Source organism: Carettochelys insculpta, chromosome 15, assembly GCF_033958435.1.
Source record: "Carettochelys insculpta isolate YL-2023 chromosome 15, ASM3395843v1, whole genome shotgun sequence".
In the NCBI taxonomy this organism is placed as follows: domain Eukaryota; kingdom Metazoa; phylum Chordata; order Testudines; family Carettochelyidae; genus Carettochelys; species Carettochelys insculpta.
In genome coordinates, this window is record NC_134151.1 from 30384396 (window position 1) to 30408417 (window position 24022).

The 24022-nt window shown below is 44.9% G+C and overlaps 1 protein-coding gene and 1 long non-coding RNA gene across 3 annotated transcripts in view; one reads left to right on the top strand and one right to left on the bottom strand.

Moving 5' to 3' along the window:
- GFPT2 (glutamine-fructose-6-phosphate transaminase 2) overlaps window positions 1-10165 on the bottom strand; it is a 28007-nt gene extending 17842 nt beyond the window's left edge. For both annotated transcript variants that reach the window (XM_075009384.1, XM_075009383.1), the window contains exon 1: window positions 10029-10165. In XM_075009384.1, coding sequence (XP_074865485.1) covers window positions 10029-10035 — 7 coding nt within the window. In that variant the 5' untranslated portion in view covers window positions 10036-10165. The remainder of the gene's footprint in view (window positions 1-10028) is intronic.
- Window positions 10166-18763: 8598 nt separating this feature from the next.
- Window positions 18764-24022, top strand: part of LOC142021164 (uncharacterized) — a 52596-nt gene continuing 47337 nt past the window's right edge. The window contains exon 1 of the long non-coding RNA XR_012647607.1: window positions 18764-18914. This is a non-coding gene — a long non-coding RNA (uncharacterized LOC142021164). The remainder of the gene's footprint in view (window positions 18915-24022) is intronic.

Sequence of the window (24022 nt, forward strand, 5' to 3'; positions counted from 1 at the left end):
GCTGAAGAGAGTCTTCCCCACTCTTCATGACAACTGCAGCTGAAAGTGGGAGTATTGTGAGCAAACTTCATATCCACATCTAAAACTAGACAGCCCAATGCAATGAAAGGGGGTGCTGGTAGTCAAAGTTAGGATTCAAAATGCTTATTGAGTAGGACGACTGTCTTGAGCGCAGCACCTATTTTTGAGAAGTTTCTGTTTTATATGGTACACAAGAAACATGAGAAGCCAATACAAGAGGAAAAAGTCAGAAAGGAAGGACAAAAAAAGTGAGGACAAGAAAAAAAAAGAAACTGATCAGGAACATAGCTCTCCACAAACAAGAGCTCTCCTTTCCCTGCTACCTCAACATAACCTGTTTACCACTCCTGACTTTACAAAGCGTCATTAGACCCATTTGTTATCCCACATGCTTCAAGACTCTTGAGTTTTATTGAGCAAATGTTTACATCCAATGAAAAGCCAAACTGTACAGGGCAAGAAATAAAACACATAAGTCATCCATGGTGCAGACATGGATTGCAGCATTAATGGACACTCAACTTGGCTACAGAGAATTCTTTCCCAGGTGTCTAACTGGTAGGTCTTGATGACATGTTCAGGTCTAACTCAGGGGTGGGGGAACCATTTCTGGGTCAGGGCCCACTGAATCATGAGGTTTCTGGGGGAAGTCAGTCAGGGGTCACAAAGGTGAGATGCAATAAACCTCAATGACGTAATGCCTGACCGTTCCTACCCCCTAACCCTCTCCCTGGTGCATACAAAAAAGCCACTTGCCCCAGAGCCTAGCAGGGCTGGAGCTCTTAGATTTTTTGGGGATGCCAAAACAGAGGGGTTCAGTGTGGTAGGGGGCTGCCAGGACAGAAGGGTGCAGGCGGAAGCGATCTGGGCAGGAGTGCAGTACAGGAGCAGTTGGGGATGAAGGGACAGGACACTTGGCTGGCTGGAATTGCCAGGTCATCAGAATAGCCGGGGCTGGGAGGGAGCACCCCTCCAAGCAGTAGTGTACTGCCATTCCCTCAGCTGGCAGATGGGGAGTGATGTCAGCAGTGCGTGGAGCTGCTTCCTGCCCCCTCCAGACAGAGCCCATGGGCCAGATCCAGCCATGACTTGACTGACTCTGGCCCACAAAGCTTGGGGCTCCACACCCTCCATCTGCTGCATACCAGATGCTGGAGGAGGGAACTCCAAGCCTCAGGGCCAGATGTAAGCTACAGTGTGGGGGTTCCCCACCCCTGGTGTAACTGGTCACTATTTGACTTCAGGAAGATTTTTTCTCCCAGGTCAGACTGGCAGAAACTGATGAGTTCTCACCTTCCTCTGCAGCTGTGCAGCATGGGTCACTTGCTGCTTCAAACTAGACAGTGGTGGACTCTCTAACACATTATTTGAGGATTTCAGTAATTCAGCCAAAGGTTATAGTCTATTACAGGACTGGGTGGGTCAAGTGCTGTGTCCTGCCACATGCAGGCAGTCAGATTAGATGATCACGATGGTCCCTTCCTACCTTAAAGTTTGAGCTTGTCTTGTGTAGAGAGCAATCTGCTGTAGAAAAGAACTGAACTCTGCTTCAGAAACAAAGACAGAATGAGAAGAGTGTGCACTATATGTGATCTCTTCTTGAATGGGTAGGAGAAAAGGACAAGTGAATGGTACACTGACAGGAAGGAATTCTTAAGGTTTCTAATGAGACTGGAATTTTTATGTTGACCAGCATGCAAAAGGGAAAACGCTTGTGACCATTTTTGTCATAGTGGCAGCCTGGAAGATTTGGCTGCCAAAAAAGACTTTTCACTTCATAAATTAGCTTCTGTCTAATCCAGAATACCAGGTACTGAGGGAAATGGGACACTGCCAAACTAAGAAAAGTTGAGCTCTTTAAAAAAGGATGGTTAAACTTGCAAATATCGCATTTAACAACAAATATGGAATTGCAATTACTAATTAGCATTTGAAAGAGAAGGAGTTTTTGTTAAAGAGTCACTGCTTTACTTCAACAGTTAAAGGCATAAGAGTGCAGCAACATAGTTTACATATCCTAGTCCTCCAAAAGCAAGAAAGTTGTAGTGAAAAATGTAGTAGTTGAATGCGTAGGGACAAAATCATTGCCAGTATAAATCCAGCAACTTCAAAGGGTTTCCATCAGATATAATATTCAACCTAACAGTGCACATGAGCCAAGAAGCTATTGCACTCAGCAGACAGATCCCAGAATAGCATGGCGTCAGAAGAACACTTCTCCACTGCGGAAGAGATATCCCCATATTTCGTCTTGCTCACCAATAAAAGATATCACCGCACTCTGCTGTATCAATACACTTACAGTGCTGCTTAATCATTTCCAATATGCCTATTGTATTAATATCCACATGGTACTATGTGCAGAGGGCATTGAAGTGTGTTAGTTAAATTTTAAAGAGGCATCTAAACCCATCACAAGCACGATTCTTAAAAACGGATTTCTTGGAAGTAATGACTATAGTCTACTAAAAACAACCAAAAGTCCTGTGGCACCTTATAAACTAACATATTTTGGAGCATAAGCTTTCGTGAAGCGGGTCTTTGCCCATGAAAGCTTATGCTCCAAAATATGTTAGTTTATAAGGTGCCACAGGACTTCTGGTTGTTTTTGAAGATATAAACTAACTCGGCTACCTCTCTGATACAGTCTATTATATATAAAAATGCTCTTAGCCTGAGGATTTGACGACATCTTTCAGACACTTATTTCCAGTTGTCTTTGGTACTTGCATCCAAAGCAGAATTTTTAAAACATAAATTTCTTAATATTTCATTATTTCAAAGTTTCAAACATTTAATTTCAAAACACTGCTACGTGCGGCCCATTTCAGATCCAACCTTACTGCCTATGCCAGATTTCAGTGTTTTGAAAGACATCAAGCTTGTATGTTCTATGTGGCGGCTGCGACTATGCAGAGTTCCAGGAAACTTTCTTTGGGACTGCCTTTCCGACGCTACCAGTGTGCTGTAATTGTTAAAAGGTTCCTTGTTTCCAGGGAGCTCTAAGCTAGATTTCTACACATATGAACTAGGAGGTTCAGAACCCACTAGAGGCTATTACACTGGATTTGACAGCTGCAGCCTGGACTGCCAAAGAATATATTAGACACTCCTTGGGTACAGGGAAATAACTCATTCTCAAAAATTGAACTTCCACAATATTCCTTCTGTTTAATATTATTCACTCATGTACTTTCTTCCCTGCAAAGATCATCCTTTTGGCAGGATTTAGAGGAGTTGAGCAACATAACAAGAAATACGTTTTAGCACAGTGTTTTCCTAAAAGCTAACACCCACTAGAAATGGAATGAAGTTACTGGTTTGACAAATATTTTTGATACAAAGGAGACCTGTGAAGTTGATGCTCTTTAATAGCATCCAGAGATGTTAACTAGATGCCATTTCTAATGAAACTTGTAGGATAAAATAGTTTTTTTCCTTAAGCATTATATTAAAAAAAAAAAAAAAATCTAGTAAAGCCATTGAAAATGGTCTCATATCACTAGGAAGAGTTAAACAAGAAACATTGGCCTTGAATGTAAGTTAGAGAATTGGATAATTTATAAGCAAGCTGAAATACCTTAGAGACTTACAGCTTGTGGATAAAACCACTTCTTTAGATGAATGGAGTGGAAAAAAGAACCCAGGGTTTACATAGTGGAGGGACAGTGGAAAGGAAGCAGGGGAAAAGGGGTTACTTGTTATTAGCAGGACCAGTTAAAGCAAATTATGGGGCACATTCTAATGAACCAAGTTAAGCAATTGGTCCTACTACTAACAGGTAGCTCTTCCCCCAACTCCATCCCCAGCTATATAAACCCTGGATTCTCCCCACCCCCTACTGCTCTACACATCTGAGGAAGTGGGTTTTACCCACAAAAGCTTGAACCTAATACATGGCTTAGTCTCCAAGGTGCCCCAGGATTGGTTGTTATTTGTGAAGCTACAGACTAACACAGCCAACCTTTGGATAGTTATTCAGTCATTCCTTTCTCTAATGTTAGGGTATTGTTCCTTTTGAGCTCATTGCCACATACCTGTATCACACGGAAGATGACCCATTTATAAACTGTAGTAGTGACTGTATTAACTAACTTGATCAAGTTACTTGCAGCTTATCTATTCCAGTGCAAAATGGCTTCTATGCCAACAGAACAGGAAGAGGATCAGGGCAAGGGGAACTAAAATACTCCTCAGACGTTTATTAGGCCAGACAAACTGTTTAAAGACACCATACTAGAGGCCCAACTTAAATGTATACCCCAAATAAAAAAAAACCACAGTAAGAGACCTAACAGAGAACCACAATGGCTAAACAGCCATGTTAAAAAGGCAGTGAGAGAGAAAAGGGCAGCTTTTAAAAAGTGGAAGTCAAATCCTAGTGAGGAAAATAGAAAGGAACATAAACACTCCCAAATTAAGTGTCATAATGTAATAAGAAAAGCCAAAAAAGATTGAGGAACAGCTAGCCAAAAATTCAAAAAACGATAGTAAAATGTTTTTTAAATACATTAGAAGCAGGAAGCCCGCTAAAAAAAGCAGTGGGGCCCTTGGACGATAAAGATATAAAAGGAGCGATCAAGGAAGACAGTGCCATTGCGGAGCGATTAAATGATTTCTTTGCTTCAGTCTTCACGGCTGAGGATGTTACAGAGGTTCCTAAATCTGAGCCAGCCTTTTTAGGTGACAAATCTGAGGAACTCACTCAGATTGAAGTGACATTAGAGGAGGTTTTGGAGTTAATTGATAAGCTAAATAGTAACAAGTCTCCAGGACCAGACAGCATTCACCCAAGGGTTCTGAAAGAACTCAAATGTGAAATTGCGGAGTTAACAGTGGTTTGTAACCTATCATTTAAATCCACTTTGGTACCAAATGACTGGAAGACGGCCAATATAACGCCAATATTTAAAAAAGGCTCTAGAGGAGACCCTGGCAATTATAGACCGATAAGTTTAACATCAGTACCAGGCAAATTAGTAGAAACACTAGTAAAGAATAAAATTGCAAGGCACGTAGAAGAGCACGAATTGTTGGGCAAAAGTCAGCATGGTTTCTGCAGAGGGAAGTCGTGTCTAACTAATCTATTAGAATTCTTTGAAGGGGTTAATAAACATGCGGACAAGGGGCACCCAATGGACATAATATACCTGGATTTCCAGAAAGCCTTTGACACGGTCCCACACCAAAGGCTTTTATGTAAATTAGGTGGTCATGGGATAGGAGGAAAGATCCTTTCATGGATCGGGAATTGGTTAAAAGACAGAAAACAAAGGGTTGGAATAAATGTTAAATTTTCACAATGGAGGAAGGTAACTAGTGGTGTTCCCCAGGGGTCAGTCCTGGGACCGATCCTGTTCAACTTGTTCATCAATGATCTAGAAAATGAGGTAAGCAGTGAGGTGGCAAAGTTTGCAGATGACACTAAGTTGTTCAGGACAGTCAAAACCAAAAACAGATTGTGAAGAACTACAAAAAGATCTCAGCAAACTGAGTGATTGGGCAGCAAAATGGCAAATGAAATTTAATGTGGGTAAGTGTCAGGTAATGCATGTTGGAAAAAATAACCCAAATTACACGTACAACATGATGGGGTCAAATTTAGCTACGACAGATCAGGAAAGGGATCTTGGAGTTATAGTGGATAGTTCTCTGAAGACATCCACGCAGTGTGCAGCGGCAGTTAGTAAGGCAAATAGGATGTTAGGAATTATTAAAAAAGGGATTGATAATAAGACAAAAGATATCATACTTCCCCTATATAAAACTATGGTACGCCCACATCTTGAGTACTGCGTGCAGATGTGGTCTCCTCACCTCAAAAAAGATATATTGGCATTAGAAAAGGTTCAGAAAAGGGCGACTAAGACGATTAGGGGCTTGGAACGGGTCCCATATGGGGAGAGGCTAGAGAGACTGGGACTTTTCAGTTTGGAAAAGAGGCGATTGAGGGGCGATATGATAGAGGTATATAAAATCATGAATGGTGTGGAGAAAGTGAATATAGAAAATTTATTTACCTTTTCCCATAATACAAGAACTAGGGGACACCAAATGAAATTGATGGGTAGTAGGTTCAAAACTAATAAAAGGAAATTTTTCTTCACACAGCGCACAGTCAACCTGTGGAACTCCTTGCCCGAGGAGGCTGTGAAGGCCAGGACTCTATTAGGGTTTAAAAAAGAGCTTGATACATTTTTGCAGGTTAGGTCCATAAATGGCTATTAGCCAGGGATAAAGCATGGTGCCCTAGCCTTCAGTACAAGGGCAGGAGATGGATGGCAGGAGATAAATCACTTGATCATTGTCTTCTGTTCTCCTTCTCTGGGGCACCTGGCATTGGCCACCGTCGGCAGATGGGATGCTGGGCTGGATGGACCTTTGGTCTGACCCAGTACGGCCATTCTTATGTTCTTATGAGTTACTTTGTTTGAGGTCTCTCTTTAAACTCCCAGCACGAGTCTGCAATTGTCTTTCCCTGGCAGACAATATGTTGTGTGCTAGACAACAGATTGAGATTTTTTTTGCCCTTTGGAAGACTTCACAAGAATGCTGGTAATTGCAAGATTTCATCAAGATGGGGGCAGCCTATGCTTTAAATCTGACCAAAAGTAAGGCATTTCCCCTGCCCCCCAAGAGACTACAGTCCGCTTTCAATAGTTGCAGTTGAGTGTATTGTTGGTGCCAGAAAAATTTCGCTCTGACAAAAAAGTAAAGCTCAGTTTTAGATGGACTAGAACTTATTTAACATATCAATAGACAAAGCTGCTTAAGAGAGTCAGCACTTGACATACTGCATATACCATCATGTAAATTTTCCATTTACACAAACACCAACTCTGGTCAAAGTCTGACAATTAGCCATCTGAAAAGGGTGCTTAGTGCTTGTATGTAGATAAATTCAGGTACTTAAAATTTAATAACCCACATTGCAAATCTTTGGCCTGTATTTGATACCTCCACACACAAACAAGGACCATGAATACTTCATTTTAAATCACTGGAGAAGAGAGTAAGCCTTAAAGAACTTAAAATATAAAAATCACATCACTCACTATGTGACTTGACTTGTTACTCCCCTTGCCATTTCCTAGAGAGTCAGGAGTCACTTACCCCAAACCTTTATTTCCTCAATCAAAGCCAACATGCTTCAGATTGAGTCTCCCACCTTAAAGTTTATAACTGACATGTTTGTTTACCTAGGGCTGTCTCTCACCTACATTGCTTTGTGGGTTTTTAGCCCAAAGGCACCACTTAAGTTTCTTTTGATGAAAGCCACCTAAAATTAACAAGACAAAAAGCAGCAAGTAGCACTTTAAAGACTAGCAAAATAAATTATTAGGTGAGCTTTCATGGGACAGACCCACTTCTTCAGACCATAGCCATACCAGAATTTTGAGTCTGTTGTGGTGCGGCTATGGTCTGAAGAAGTGGGTCTGTCCCATGAAAGCTCACCTAATAAATTATTTTGCTAGTCTTTAAAGTGCTACTTGACTGCTTTTTGTTTTGATAGTATATAGACTAGCACAGCTCCCCCTGTTACCTAAAATTAAGTTGCTGCTCACATTTCTTTGCAAAGGCCAAGCTTCAATTTCTGATGGAGTAGAAAAGGGGAGGTGACCCAAACTCAACTTCAGTTCAACATCTCCAACCAAAAACCTTTACTAAATTTTTTAAACAATTCAGGTAGGTGGGACATCTTTCCCTATCCTGCAAGTTGGCTCCTTATCTTTACCATATTCTGAAGTCTCAAAGGACCTCTCTGCATTAAAAATTCTGTTGCTAAACTGCACCGCAGCATTGGGAACTGTCCTGATTTTGAAACAGATCAGAGAGGTAGCCATGTTAGTCTGTAAGGTGCCACAGGACTTCATGTGTTTTGAAGCATCTAGTCACATTCAAAGCAGGCCATGTCTGATGAGTAGATTATCTTGAAAGTCTTGCCATCAGTAGGGAAACCAAGGATGCATTAATTTCTAGTGTAGCCATGGCACTGGCTAATTCAATAGCTACAGCATTACAGCAGCACTCCAACATGGACACTTTTTACATTGACAGAAAAGGTTTTTCTGTTGATAGTTATCCACCTCTCCAACACATGTTGGCCAGGCAGATGGAAGAATGCTACTTAGGTAACAAGTTAAGAGCACATTTTTCCTAGGAAGAAACAGCCAAATAACAAGGGGAGACAGTTAGACATGGAGCAGTGCTTTTCAGTTTCTGATATGCAAACCCCTAAAAACATTCTGAACAGAGGTGAAGCCCCAGAGTTTCTGGGCCAAAGATTAAAAGTCAGTACCCCAGGAACCAACTACCACTCATTCGTACCACTAGAAGTCCCCAAACTTCTGTCATTACAACAGGCAAGCCACCAAAATGGAATTTGTGGCAGGGCCAGCAGAGAAAAACCTAAAAATCTAACTGGGTCTGAATGGGAGCGGAGGATGGGATGCTGGTGAGGGAAGCATTACCTCTAGCAGCCCTAAGTTGTTAAGAGACAGTCATTCATTCACTCCTCTGCTGCAGCCTTTCCCCACACCCCCCCGGCTTTACTTTCCCAAGGAAACAGATGCAAAAAAGCCACTTGAGCTCTTGGTGCATTTTTAACTAACAAGAACTCCTATTCTTGCTGCGGTAGAATTTGGGCTATTTTAATGCTATGACACCCAAAAAGGGCAAAGTGGGTAAGACAAGATCTGTTATTGCACCAGCTTCAATGGGGAGCAGAAAAAAAGCTGCTGTGCTCCACAGAGTCCTCTGTTAGGTCTGTGGTGCTCCAAATGGAGTCTCTTCCACCCACAGCAGCCAGTGTGGTCAGCCTCATCCAGCTTGGTCTTTAGAACCAAATAGAGCTGCAACAATCCTGCAAGTCTACTACCTATTTTGGATTGTTTGATTGCTATCCCCCTCCAAAACGCCAAGGGCTAAGCCCACCAAATTCAGTATATAGCTTCCTCTTATCACACTTTATAGCAAGGTCAGAGTTCGGTTTTGCCAGGAAAACCAGGTGTGCCTGGAATAGGACTGCTTCTCAAAAAAAACAGAGAATCACAAAATCAAACAGTCATAATGGACATAACTGAGCAAATGTAGAAACAGACAAGATGAGCCAGAAAAACAGCCTATTCCAGCTACAGCCTCTCTTCTCAATAAACCTTACATAAAAGGGACAAAAATGGATAAATTTGGCATCATGCTCTGTTTTGCTACAGGCAAAGAATCAAGGCTCTCATTTTTAACACTATAAGAAAAGGTTCTTAGAAACCAAATCAATAATCGCCCTTGTTTGTTAAAATAGACAATTATAAGAGTTTAGAGGGATGAAGGAAAAATACACGATGGAATTCCCATTTTAAAACATATGAAATAATGCAAAGGGACACATTAACAATCCTGTTTTAAGAAATCTGATGTAAAAAGTTAACTTTTTAAAGATTAACACTATTTTTGAAAAACACGATCTTTATTAAATAAAGTGGGTACGTTTTCTTTATATATTTTTTTAAACTTAATTAAGTTAAAAGCTGAACAAGGCCGGACAAATCTGCTAGTTAACAACAGTTTCTCTTGTCCCAGCAGTTGATCCCCTGCGGTCTCCCAGCAGAGGATATCATCCCACCCGCCCCCAACAGGATTACAGGGAAGTTCTGGCCTCTCTCTCATTCCGGGTGGGCACCGAGGACCGCGCAACCTCCCCTCGCCCGGGCTGGAACGCAAGAACCATCCGTCCGCCCACATGAGATCCCCGAGCGGAAGGGAGACGCATGGGACCGGCGGTACCTCTAGCCCCAGCTCAGCTGGCTGCGAATGGGGCCGGGGCAGAGGTGAACGTGAATGTCCCGCCTGGAAGGGAGGTTCTCCCGGGCCGGCGCCCCCCGGTTCAGGGGCTCCCACCTTCCGGGGCTTTGAGACAAGGGGGGGGTGGCGGCTCCAGGCAGGCCGCAAGGAGGTGGCATCCCCATGGGCCGCGGCGGGAGGGGCGGTCCCGGCTACAGCCCGTCACTCACCGCACATGATCACTGTACTGCGCAGCTCTCTCGCTGGTGGTCGAGTCCGCCTGGAGCCGCGGCCCCCGCCCTTATAGCGCAGCCGGCCCGGCTGGCTCCCTGTTCATTGGCTGGGGCAGGGCGCGGGGCTGGCCCGGGGGCTGCGGACTGGACGGCAGGACAGGGCCGGGCCCGGCTGGGGAGCCGGCCCGCGAGAGGACGCGGTGTGCGGCCAAGGCGGAGCGTGCGCCGCCCCAGCCGGGCTGCACCCACCCAGGGCGGGGACTCGCCGGGGTCTGGCACCCGCGCCCGGCTGCTGGCTCTCTTCCAGCCGGGCAAGCCGCCGGGCTGGCTGGAGGGGTCCTGCTAGGGGTAGAGGGGCTCTCCAGAGTTACCAGGCAAGGCGCTGTCTTGAGCCCAGGGGACAGGGCCCGATCCCGGGCCGAGCCCCTAGGCAGGGGAACCGGGGGTTGTAGGGGCTTCTGCAGTACTCCCGGGTCCCCACAGTATCCCCCGGGTGAGTCACAGCCCTGCGTGCGGGGGGGTCTGCTGCCAGCCCTGTGTGCGGCGGGTCTGCTGCTGGCCCTGCTCCAGGCCTCAGCTGGGGCAGGGGGCAGGTTGGACAGGGTAAGGGGGCTGGATTTCAGCACCCCCGCTCTTAAAAATGTTTCACATCACTAGGCACACCCAGCTTTGGAGAGATGGGCGCATTGCCTGACTGACCTTCGCTCAGCAGGACAATCAGAGGCACACACACACCCAGTCCCTAAATGCGGCGGGGGCTCAGTATTAGAATGGGTTCATCTTTTGCAGTAAGGACACTTGGCTCTTTACAGACCGGCCAGCCATGGGCTGTGGTGTCTATTCCATTTGCTTTCTTGTAATCAATGATTAACTTTAAAAGAAAATTAAGATGAAGCAGTCAGCGGTAACCCTGTTGGAAATCCCCCCCCTCCCGCTTTTTTTTTCTGGGAAGGGTTTGGCATAACTATTCCTCATCCTGCCATAACCCGTAGTGAGTAGGTGTCCAGTGAACTCTGGGAGAACTCACCTGAGCATCAAGCTCCTTGAAGCTTCCATTCAGGAAAGCATTTGAAACAGGTGCTACACCTCAAGCATGCAGTTGAATTCCACTGAGGTGAGTAGCTCATGACGCATGTTCTTAAAGAGCTCACCTGCATGAGGGCAAGGCAGAGCTCCAAGCATTTTCTTCCTGTAGAAGAGAGAATACCAAGAGCAGCAAAATAGTTAATTATTCAGTAAGTGATCCCTTGAAGAGCACTTTGCTGGGAAGCTATTAGGAACCAGGGCTCAGATTTACAGCTCGCTTCTTTATGTTGACCAGTATTGTACCCTCTTTTGGTAGATTGGACCACCAGTAAAAGAAAGAGGACCACTGGCCAGCCTCTCAGAGCCACTGCCTTAAAACTAGCGCGGTTGGTTTGATGGCAGATGATGTCCACAGCTGCTGGTATGTCATTTACAGTACAAATCTGGAATAGCTCAAGTGGCTGCACATGTGCGCTGGGCAATGGGATAGGCCCAATACTGGCTTTTAAGAAACTTTTGATCTCTTAAGAAGCCTTCTCTTAAAGAGGAAAGCAGAAAGGTGACTGCTCACGTATGCAGGGAGTGCTTTATGCTTCTGCTTTACGTGCTTGTACTGCTGCTTTATGTGATTGTCCGGAGGTATTTTTGGTGAATGCTTATGTGGTGGATGTACTCCTGGGACACCACATAAATCTCTCCTGAGGAAATCCAAGAGAACAACATTGTTAATGCAAGGGAGGAGGATCTCACTCTTTCAGTCAACATATATTTCTGCTTTCTAGAACCAGAAACACAAGTGAGCTATCTGTATTAACTCCCTCCCTCGGAAGGTGTAGTGCCCAGGACAACCGCCGCTCTGCCCCATGTCCCCTCAGCCTGCTCCACTCCACTGCTGATGCACCTTCCTGCCCCACCCCTAACAGCATTGCCAATACTTCCACTGCTTATTGGGCTCTTAGAAGACATTTAGGAGCAAATTACAGCTAAAACACCACCACAGAACACTGAGAGCCAGGACTGGTGGCTGTAAATAAATTTTATACATCTATGGAAAATCTGGCCACGCTTATAAGTAGCCATCCAGCTAACTAAAATCATGCTGGCTTATGAATGTTGCTGAACGAGAGAGTTCTGGATTAGAGAGGTTCAACCTGTACGATGCCATTAGAAGTTACACCAGGTCTAAAAACAGACACGAGTGAATAGGATTGAACAGAGTAACATGTCAACTAGCAAACAGAAACCAAAGCTGAACTAGAATGCTGAGGATCAAGGAAGTTTATTTCATTGCTTTGGGTCCTTGTACTCCCTGGTTCCAGATGGGACCAGGGGTGGAAGTACCATGCCTGGATGCCATGAAAAGAAGCTGTTCTTGAAGTATTTGTGGTCTGACTAGAAAAGCAGCCTTTGACAAAAAACAGGAGTTCTAACTCTACTTTGCAGATTAAAGAGATTCAGATATTGACTCACATAACTGGTTTTGTGATCCAGATGAACCTCCAACAGAGACTTGTCTACAGAGTTACTACATAGGAAATGTGAAAAATCAGGACGGGGTTAGAGAATAAGGTAGGTGCCTGTATAAGACAGAGCTACAGAAGGACTGTTCCTATAAAACTGGGACATAAAGTCACCCTATTTGTACGTCTCTTTTGCTAACTGTCTGCAAATACAAGAAAGGATGTTCTAAAGAGAATAGAGACAAAACATTCCCCTTAGTTAACATGGGCAAACCGAGTACCAATGAGTGTGAACTACAAAAGGGAAAATGTAGGTTAAATATTGTTAGGAAATATTTAGGGGGAGCCATTAGGCAATAGAACAAACTGCTAGGGGTGGTTTTATGATCACTTTCATGGGTGAGACTCAAGGCAAGATCTGACACCCTTAACTGGGATTGCTTAGTGATAACGAAAGTGCTGTGTGAGACAAGGGTGGATTAGGTTACAAAACGGGTCCATTCCAACTCAAATACTCATCTGATTTTAGCTGGGCTATGAAGTCATAAAACTCTTGTTTGTGACAGACTTTAAACTGTTAGTCATTTCACCCCATGAATTATTTGTACAGATTTCCAAGAATTCACTTTCTGTAACCGGATTTGTCCTTATATATGGCATACAGTCCTGCATTTCCCAATGGAATTGCAGTTCAGCTAAGTATCACTGCCACATCTAACGGACATGAAACACTCAACTGTTATGCTCCATGCCCATTGGTTTTAATGGGATCTCTGCCATTATAGAACAATATACACAAACAAAGGAAGGACAGATTGGAGAAGGTGGAAAGAGTGGGAAAATTCAGAGGAATTCAAAGAAAGCATCTTTTGCTTCAGAATGCAAACATTAACTACACATTTCAGAATGCAAACATTAAGAGGCCAAAATAGCCGTGTCTATATGACATTGTACTTAGCTTGGACTTGACTTCTAGCCTGCCTCTGTCCCCTATTCTTCTACTCATTCCTCCCACCACTGGCCTGTGTGTTAATTCTTTCTAATATATATTAATATTATCAAGGCCCATTGCCACCCATCTATGGGCAGTATGAACTTACAGTTAGAGCCCAAATTATCATTGGGGTCATCATAGCAAAATTCAGAAGCCAGGCCAAGAATCAAATTAGATTCAGAGTCACACAGAGTCAAGCTGGAGTCAATAACCAGAGCTAGGGCAGGGCAGTAGGAACCAGCTCACCAAGATCTGATCAGCAGCAAGTCTAAACAACTAATACATTTCTAAGCAAGAAGTAGCATGGGAACAGGAAGCTTTATGCTGAGGGATGACCAATCAGCATTCTGCTGCTAGTCAGCTGACTCTGCTCAGTCAACGGCTGTAGCCCTGTTTGCTAGGTTTCTGGTGTGGTTGCCCTGTTTGGCCTTGCAACATAGGGCAGAGCAGGTGAAGCTCTCACTCTGTGAGGTTGATTTGAGACATGTAGCAGGACAAATCTCTATAAATGAGTTTTGATGCTCACAGAGCTCATCTGAGGAGAAAACAACCTTCAAGTGACACTTGCTTATGCCTTCTAAAACAGATGTGCCCAAAATCAAATGTCACACTTTTGACATACTTGGTCTAAGGGTCTGATCCCAATTTCACTTTCAGCAGGTGTAAATCAGGAATCAGTCCAGTGAGGTCAATGAAGTTATGCTGATGCAAAACCAGTGTAAGTAATACGCTCTCTGGTACTTGCTCCCTGCTGCAAGTAAGGTAAGAAGAAGGGTCAGATTCTAAATTGCTCTCTCAAGCTTGATTTTCATTGACCTCATTGCAAGTCATGAAGGAAGAAGCAATTGGGACTGGCCCCACTATTCCCCCCTTGTACCCTGCTGAAGTTCTGCAGAAAATGAGCAGCTTACTTAGAACTTGGAGCAATAAAACCTCTCTCAGGTGCTGGATGCACTGCCTGCTCCAACAAGTTCAGAGAAGAAAAAGCATGTTTGAGGCTGGAGTGTCTCCTGGGCCGATAGCACATGTAAATGGTACTTCCCTGGGACTTGTTTTGGGGGATAATGTGCATTTAATAATACAATAATGCCTCTTTATAGCTTTAATTTCAGAACCAATAATAGTTTACATGGAAAAGTTAGTCAGAATTCATCACCCCTTCATTAAAGAGCTGTTCTTGCAAAACTAAAAGCTGTGTGCATTATTAAAAAGGGCCTGGTGTATTAAGTCTGTTTTCATAACAGATATTTATCTGGGATCAAGAATAAGTAAATCTAGACTTTTAATCAATGGCAACTCTGTGAGAGAAGTTTCATAATGAGAATTCCATGCACTCTGCTGTAATGGGGAGGGGAAAACAATTTGCTAACCGATACGTTAGATTTGTAGTATTTTTTCAAACATTAAGATATTTTAAAGATTTTTAAGATATTTTAAGATATCATATTTTTAAGATTTTTTTAGATAGATATTTTTAAGATATCATTGGTAGCATTTACTCTCTGGATCTAGTATCTGTAAAGCAGTGTAAGATAAGATGGCTTTTAACACCCAGCCTTTGTAACAGCAAGCTGCAAACAAGGCCAAAAAAAAAAAAAGAATACAATGGATGAAACTTCTGGGAAGTTTGGCAGAGTTGAGTGAAATATGGTAGAATGTTGCTTTGATTGAATTTTCTCAGCTCTCTACGTTGTCCTTCACACTTAGGGTTGAGGGGTATTGGCACAGCAACATGAACGTTTGTCTTCCTGGCTATCTATGTTCTGGGGATAAATAGAGTCCCTTGGGCTGTTTACTGAGTACATTTCATGGGTATTGAATTCACAGAAAAACAAACAAAAGACAGAGGAGCCACCAGCCCATCATATTTACTGGAAAGACGATGACACAATGAGAAGTCAAAAATCCAAGAGCCAAGGAAAGAAAGATTGAACTCTTTCTTTCTACACTCTCTCTCTGTATGTCACTATCTCTCATTCCAGCCTAGATAGTTTACTTTCATAGGCTCTGAGGTCTTTACCAGCAGAGTCACTTGGAAAAATAAGTTGTTGGATAAATATACAGATATCCGTCTTAATTCATACAAGGAAGGTAACTGCACCCACCAGCTATTCACACATGGGACAGGTCACATCATCACCTTTGACTTGTGCATGGAAGGGCATCCTGAAACTCCTTCCCAGACACCATAGCAGCCTTGTTGGCAGAAGTTACGTGGGAAAAGTGCCAAACCAGCACATAAGAACATAGGAACGGCCATACTGGGTCAGACCGAAGGTCCATCTAGTCAAGTATCCTGTCTTCCAACTGTGTTCAACACCAGATGTTCCAGAGGAATGAATAGAACAGGTAATCATCAAGTGATCCCTCCCGTGTGACCCATTTCCAGATTCTGACAGAGGCTAAGGACGCCATTCCTGCCCATCCTGGCTAATAGCCATTGATGGACCTAACCTCCAGGAATTTATCTAATTCTTTTTTGAACACTCCAGGCTGGCAGGCAAAGTGAAGTGTGGCTTGTGCTCTGCTGTGGCCTACTTTTCTAGTGTAACTAGGCAGTGACTCTCACTGATTATTTTAGTAAATCTCCTTCCATTCCAATTATATGTCATTCCTTTATCTGCATGAGCATCTAAATGCCTTCAAACTGTACTTTGAAATTAACACATAAAAGGCTAGAAAGCATAGTTCTAGAGTTGGCGGCTATTTGTTTTGTTTTCAGACTGTTTTCTGGCAAGAAATGCCCAGTTTATATATCAAAGCTGATGTTCCCACTGCTTTATTTAAAGTAAAACTCTGGACTCACAGAAACTATATGTGTTTTTCTTGTAATTATTGCTCATAGATTTCTATTGACTTTCAATAGCAAGTTGCAACTTGTTCCATTTTATATATGCAAATATGGTGGCTCCATTATCTCACCTCCTACATTCAAGGCCATGATGCACAGGTGACATGTTCCAAATTTAAAGAAAATGTAAAGACTGAGAAGAAAGCAGGCATCCTTGGAGCTGGTGCATTCCACATTGTGGGATTTTTGTAAAATAGAGACTGGAAATTAAATAGCCAGGCCTGTGTGCGGAACTCAGGGTCTCACTGAGGCCAAGAATTTAGAAAGAGGGAATTCAAAGAAGGATCGGACATTTAGATGGTTATCAAGAATATCCAAAAAATTTTGGAAGGGATAGTAAGCCTTATGCTTCAGGTTTAAAAGCAGCTATGGCCCTTGGAGAGCAGGATGGGGCCTAATATGGGGGACAGATTATTCCATACCTTCATACTATAGGGGTTTTACAAATTCCTCTGATGCTCTTGGCCAGTGCAGGTGACAGGATATACAGTAAGTAGCTTTTGGATCTGATCCAGTTTTGCATTTCCTATGTTTCTATTATTGGACCTTAGAATACAAGGAGAAAATAATTCAAGTAAGACACATAGTAAATTCAGTTAATACTAATATAAAGTTGAAATTTGTTGGCAGTGCTTGGATGATTAGATTAGAAGTACAGTTAAAACTGCTTGAAGAAGATATTTAAAAGATTATATTGCCAAAATAGAAGGTTCTTTAAAAAATGATATGATCAAAGACGAGGGCGTAGTTTCATCTGAGCAATAAATGGATGTGGATTGTGGAGGGTGTAGTTTATCTTGGGAGGGAATGTTGATGTATAGTGGTAGATACAGTTGTGGTGGCAGACAGCATACATGGGTAGTTAGATGCTATTGTTTCCTTAATGAGGGATTTCCTAGCTTTATAGTACTTGTGCTGAAGGAAAGTACTAAACTGCAAGTTAACAAAGGTTTGAATATGGGAAGCCATTTATCTATTCATTTACTTATTTTGGGGGCACTATTGTTTGGTAACGTCTTAGGCTTGACGTACACTACAAGTTGCAGAGCTGCAACTGTGCTGCTGTATCACCGTAGCCTAGATGCTTCTTACAGGAGCAGAAGAGGTTTTACTACTGATATACCAAGAGGTGGAAGATGGAAGAATTCCTCTGTCCGTCAAGCAGCGTCTACAGCCCCTGCCAGACAGACAAAATTGATCTCCGAAAGACTGCCCCTAAGCCGGTTAATCTTCCAAGGTAGTGCAGACATAGCCTAGGACTGCCCCTGGGAGAATAGGTTGTATCCGGACTCCACAAAGAAAACGAAATCTCTTTCCGTGCTCACTAGGGACAATGTACTAGCACCTTCTAGCAAAACACATTTAAACATAGCTGATGCCTATGCTTCTGCAGTTCTAGCACTGCACATAGCTTGAGGGAATAGCTCCATTCAGCTCCCTCCTTTCGGGTACCCAGTGCAGGCTCCAGTTGTGTCACTGGAGCAGGCTTGGGTCACATCCTGTTCACACAGATGAATGTGTGTATTGAATAGAAGAGATGGAAATGGTCAACCTGAGCAACTTCAACTGATTTTTTGCTCCAAAACGTTCTCACATGTAAAATTCACTAGTATATAAAATGAAGTAAGATGAAAACATGCCATTGTCACTGTAAAATGCTAGAAATGCCACACGGTCCTGGTAGATGTTGGGGAATATTCTAATTAGGAACAATTCTGCTTCTCCCTCATGTATTTTCTGCTTTTGTTTTGTGTTGCTTGTTAACAGAGGACAAGAAGGAGAGCTTTAGAATCTGTATGAGATCTGCACCTCAAAGCTACTGTCCTGTCTGCGACACTCATGACCAAAGGAGCCTAGGAACAGTTAACAAACACAGACTTATTTTTCCTGCCAACTCTCCTCTGACTAGGAAATGAAGGGAATGTAAAAGCAGACCAGGGATGAGGAACAGGCTGACCTCCCTCTGAACAGAGTTTTCCATCAGCTGTCTTTTGTTTTTAAAACTGTTTCATGGTAGACAAAATCCCAGTTAAGAGTATGACTTAGTGGATTTGTGAGAAAAGGAGGGGTGACCATCTACTGTGGTGCCACTTTAAAAAAATGCTGAGTTGTGTATCTGAGTCATGTTGCTTACAGGTTGCCTTGGAGATGGGTTCATGTCCTAGGAAATAGGAGGCGAGGCCTTGTTTATGCTTAGGGCACATCCGTACTTCCAGGGTTCGATTTTGCACATCTGCTAGAGACATGTGAAATTGATCTGTCTGGGGTTGGCAGTCAACCCCTGTACTCCTTGCTATCATGAGGAGTACAGGAGGTTGATGGGAGAAATGCTGAGGGTGCATTTCTCCCATCAACGTCCCTCAGGGCTTGTCTATACTTACCAGAAGATCAACGCTCTACAGTCAGTCTTCCAGAGTTCAATTTTGCTTGTCTGGTGAAGACGAGACAAATCAACCTCTCTGGGCTCAGCCGTCATCCCCTGTATTCCACACTATTGCCTGGAGTAAAGGATATCCACATGAAACTGAAGAGGCTCAGACTTCACAAGGGTAGTAAGTAAATTCTGATATCTCAATTCTAGAACTGCATATCTGAAATTGACTTATTTCCCTAGTATAGACTTACCCTCAGTGAAGACAGTCAGGTAAGTAGTTTTCAGATACATTGATTCTAGCAGCTCAATTGCCGTAGCAAGAATTGCATGTCTGAAATCAATGTTTCTGCCTAGTGTAGACCCAGCCTCAGAGATAAAAACCTGTTACTGGCCAGGGGTAAGAGCTTAGCAGAATGTGGCTCCTCTTTGTCTGTACTCAGAACTGAAAGGTGAGACTGGGCAGCACCAGACTTACTCTTCCTTGAGATATTTGGTTGAAAAGTGCCAAGTATTATTACTCAACAGCAGTGGGGAGCCCAAGGAAGTTGTGTGTCCCAATTCCAGGTAAAGTCCCTCAACTTTCTCTAGGTCCTTTGAAAATGCCAAAGGAACTTGTAAGGAAACTAGAGCTGGGAATGTTTGTCAGAGACCTAGGGGTTCTGGGTATGTGTGAATCACTTCACCATTCATGAGCAAGGCAGCCCATCCTGGTAAACCTTTACAACCAAATCACACCATGTGATGCATTGCAGAAAGTATCTATCGCCCACTTGTTTTGGTCTCCCCCCATTACGTGAGAGACCCGGGCCCTTCCAATTTTTGTACCATCCTGGTGATGGCTCTCACAGGGTGGCTGGCACTCTGAGGCCTTTATCTTATTAGACACCTCCTAGCTAAAACTTATCAGCTAGCGATCCAGTGGTTATAAAAGCAGCAGATGGTAGGCAGAGAGCTACAAGAAAGGTTGTGCAGGGGACCCAGGAGCAGGCTGATGAGAATGCCAGGAAATAGCAGACTCTGGAGAAGGAGACTCCCAAGCAGATGGCCTGCAAGAGGCGTGGAAAACAGCTGCTAGGATTAGGCTCTGGTAGGAAGCCCTCTTCTGGTGGAGGGGGTAGAGAGAGAACAATTTGTAGACGACTCTCAGCGTAGCGTAAGACCATGCAGGGGATAGCCCTTGCAGAAGACCCAGACTTAGCGGGAAAGACCAACTGATATGGAATTAGTGCTATTAGTTTTTGGTTCTGGAAAAAATAAAGCTGAAGCCCTGAGATTGGAAAAGGCCTTCTTCAAATTCGGGTGTTGGTGGCCGGGTAGTCAATCCTTCCTGCACTGAATAGAGTTGCTAATCCTGAGCCATAAAACAGGACAGCTGGCAGCATGCACCCTCAGAGATTTCCCAGGACAACTGCCTCAAAGGGATAATTATGAGAAAAGCTGGACATATGGCAACCCTACTGAGGAGAGGCCTGAAGCTTACACTGGCCCTCAAAATGGCTCTGGGTCATTTCTTTTCAGTCCTGTTGCAAACAGTTGCACCCTGCAATCCTTCTTTGCTCCACCCCCATTACGATTGCAATATTGGGCTACTATCCTCCATTAGGGCCGGTATTACCTCTAAGCTGAGCACTTGGGCAGCTTCCCAAGAGAGATTCAGATGCTGCCCAGCTGAAGAGCAAAGTGCCCATAGCACCCACAAATGGCTGAATATGTTTCTACTGGTGGTGAACATCCCCTTATGCCTTGATGCACATAACAAAATTTATTCCTGCCATGGATGGACAAAATTAGAGGCAACCCTGGTCAGGGCCCAGAAATAATGTCTATTTCTGAAGGAGTCCAAGTGCAAACAATTTAATTTATTCAAAGCTCTGAACTTGGATGCCACGACTGGCCAATAAAAGTCTCAGGCTTCAGACTGGAACCTGATCATCACAGGTTAAAGTTTTCCACAGAGGTTGCATGTTTATAGGGGGTTTAAATACAGTTGATTAACCAGACCAAGAACATTGTAAGGAAAACTGATCTAATTCCAATTCTTCAGTAAATGCATTAACACCACTTCCCCTGTCTCCTTCCCCCAGCTGAATGCATTAGCACGAACTGTGAAATCTAGTCAAAAGGCGCGGATCTGTTAGTTGCTGATATGCACAGCACAACAGCTTATTCATGTCTCTTACATTTGGAGACGGCAATTGTGAAAATCCTACAAGGAGCTGTTTTATTCTGGGAGTGCATTTGACTTCCCTGCCCATTCACTGTTTCAGGGGAGGAGAGCTAAGGAGCTTTTTCACCCTCCTCACTTGGAGATTTCAGCTCTATTTGCTCTGACTTCTTGTTGCTGAGCCAAAGGATTTAAAAATATAAATACGTCTGAACAATTCCACTGATTAATTCCAGACTTCTGGATCATAAACCCACCTGCATTCTCTCCAGGGTTGACAACAACAGAGCACATCTGCATGGAGGGCAACAAAATGTGAGCACAGTCTTGTTTGTGTTTCTACACACCATACTCGCGGGATTTATGTAACACAATTAAGGAACACCTCAAGTGAACTAGATTCATGGCAAATTTTTATAGCTACTTTTGCCTTCAGAGCAGCTGGCACTGCTACCATGGATCTGCTGTATACTAGACCCTTCCCTGTGGCATGTCTTCATTGATTTTACAAATTTCAAATAAATTGTAAAGCTAGTGGAGGACAAAGCATACTTAACAGGATTTGTATCATCTAGTTCAGGGGGTGAGCAAACTTTTTACATCAGGACCCATTTTTTGTTCCTGCAAATTAGCAGCTTCCCCCACCCCCACTCCAACCTGTTTAATGTAATCCAAACTGATGGACATTTTGGTTATGTTTGCATGAAAAAAAGCCCCTTTCAGCATGTGTAAGAAAATAAGTCTGTAGAGTGTAAAAGCTATGTTAATCAGTATATAAATGTCTCAAAGCTACAGACTAACACAGCTACCTCTTTGATACTAGACATAAAAACAGTAACTTATTTCAGCATTTTTAGAGTGATGGATGAGCCTGAGACCCAGCAGCTGATCATGCTGCACCCTGCTTACAAAATTTCAGGCCCTTCCGAAGGGGCTTGCCCCCCACCCCAACTCTGCGCACCCCAATCTAGTTCAAAGGGATATAAACTAGCCCATACGCTTTAATGATGTTAACAGGTCAGATTCTTCAAAGGCAGCAAGTTCCGGTATGGAAAACCAGGGTTACAACCAAGGCTAAGTCTATACTAGAGAAACAAGTCAGTTTCTTATACGCAGTCTAGCTATGGCATTTGTGCAGCTAGAATCGATATATTGGAATTGACTTATTTCCCTAGTGAAGACCTAGCCTCTATATTCTTGCACTGACCTCCCTTACTCCACACAATAACATGGAGTACAGGGGTCAATGGCCAACCCCAGAGGGATTGATTTTCCCACATCTTCACCAGATCCATAAAATCAAACTCTGGAAGATCAACCCTGACCAGGTTGATCTTCTGCTTAGTATAGACAAGCCCCTAGAGTGCACTAGATTGCTGAAGAGTAACTATAGCAAGGCACAAATCCTGGAACTTCCTGCATAGATAAGAGAGTGATTACACCTATGCCCCAGAATCAGGGCTGAGAGGATTTGCCCAGGTGCAACTGAGACACAGACCCAATGACTTTATATTTGGATGGGGCCTTTCAACCCAAAGGACCCAGAAGCAGCTCATAAATATTTATAATGTGTGGCAGGGCCAGGGTGGAGGGCCCTTCAGGGGGAGCCCAAACAAGCAGAAGGGCCTCATATTGGGGAAACCGAGGAGTGGGCAGGCATAGCCTGCCCACAACTAAAAGGCCCCTCTCACAGCAAGGGGGAACCTACTAAAAGTATCCGGTCCCAAATGAATTCGGGGGACAACAAAGGAAAAAAAAACGGGTGGGAGTGAGGGTCAGAGGTTTAACATAAGGGAGCCGGAAGGGGATACCGAGCAGAGGAGGGTGGTAGTTGGGGGATCGCTAGTGGGTGGGGTGGTGGTGAGTGAATGGACGGCCCGCAGGCCTCCAATAGTAGGCCGTCTGCATCCAGGGCCACCGGGGTGAGGCCCAGGGCCTCGACCTCCTGCGGGAGGAGGGCGAGGCCGAGGCCCACCTCCTCCGGGTGCTCCGCAGCAATGGACTGGATAGCGGCCGGAGGGGTGTCGGAGGAGGGCGAGGGAGCAGAAAAAGCCGTCTCAGCCTCCTTGGGCTCTAGCTCCAGGGCAGAGGGGATGGTGTCTTTTTTTGCCACTGCCGCGGTGGCCTCCTTCGCCCCCTGCAGATGGTCAGTAGCTGGGGGTTCGGCAGGTGGATCGGGGCTAGCAGCTCTCGAGTGCCTTGCGCGGCACGTCCGCCCCGTCCTCCAACGGGGTGGAGTGCCAGGCGTGTGCACTCCTTTTCTTCCGCCTCCCCCCCACCAGCACCCAGCCCTCTGAGGAGGCGGTCTGGGCGGTAGAGGAGGAGGGGCCAGGGGACAGAGCCGACGAGGAGGGAGGGAGGGAAGAGGGGGGCAGGGCGGCAAGGGAGAGGGGCAACCCGCCTTGGGGTGGGCCCTGTTCTGGTCCCGCCGCCGGCCCTGCCTCCCTCTCCTCCACAGGCCTGGCTCTTGTGCCCGCTCGGGCGCTGGCGCATGCTTTTTCTTGGCTGGGACCAAGCATCCGGGTGCCCTCCAATGCCCAAGCGGCGATGGATCCGTCCGAGACGAGAGGAGGAGGGGCGGTCCCAGGGCCTGTAATGGTCGGGGCGCCACCGATCTCGTGGCTGATGTCCCCCGGGTCGGAGGAGGTCCCGGGCTCCTCTTCGTGCCGGGCCAGGGGGCAATCCCTCCGGACGTGCCCCGCCGCCCGACACACAAAGCACCGGGCCTCCCCCAGCCTGTAGAAGACCCGGTACTGGGCCCCTTGATAGGTCACCAGCATAGTCCTCTCCTGGACCACCCCGCCCTGTGCTGCTGCTGGAGGCAGTTGGATACGGGCCTGCCAGCAGAAGGAGAGCACGTGCCATAGGGCGGGGTCTTTGCAGCCTAGGGGGAGGGGACTCAGGACTGACAAAGGCCAGCCCAGGGCGGTGAGGAACGGCAGAAGGGCAGAGTTGGGAAGGAGGGGTGGGACGGAAGAAAAAGCCACCCGCACACCCGGGTCTTCAAGCGGCTCCAGGGGCACATGCACGCCCCCAACCGCCAGGCCCCTCTCCACCACCTCCTGTGCTCGTCCAACGGTCAGCGCGAATGTATCTCTACTCCTTGTGGCGTAAAGAACAAA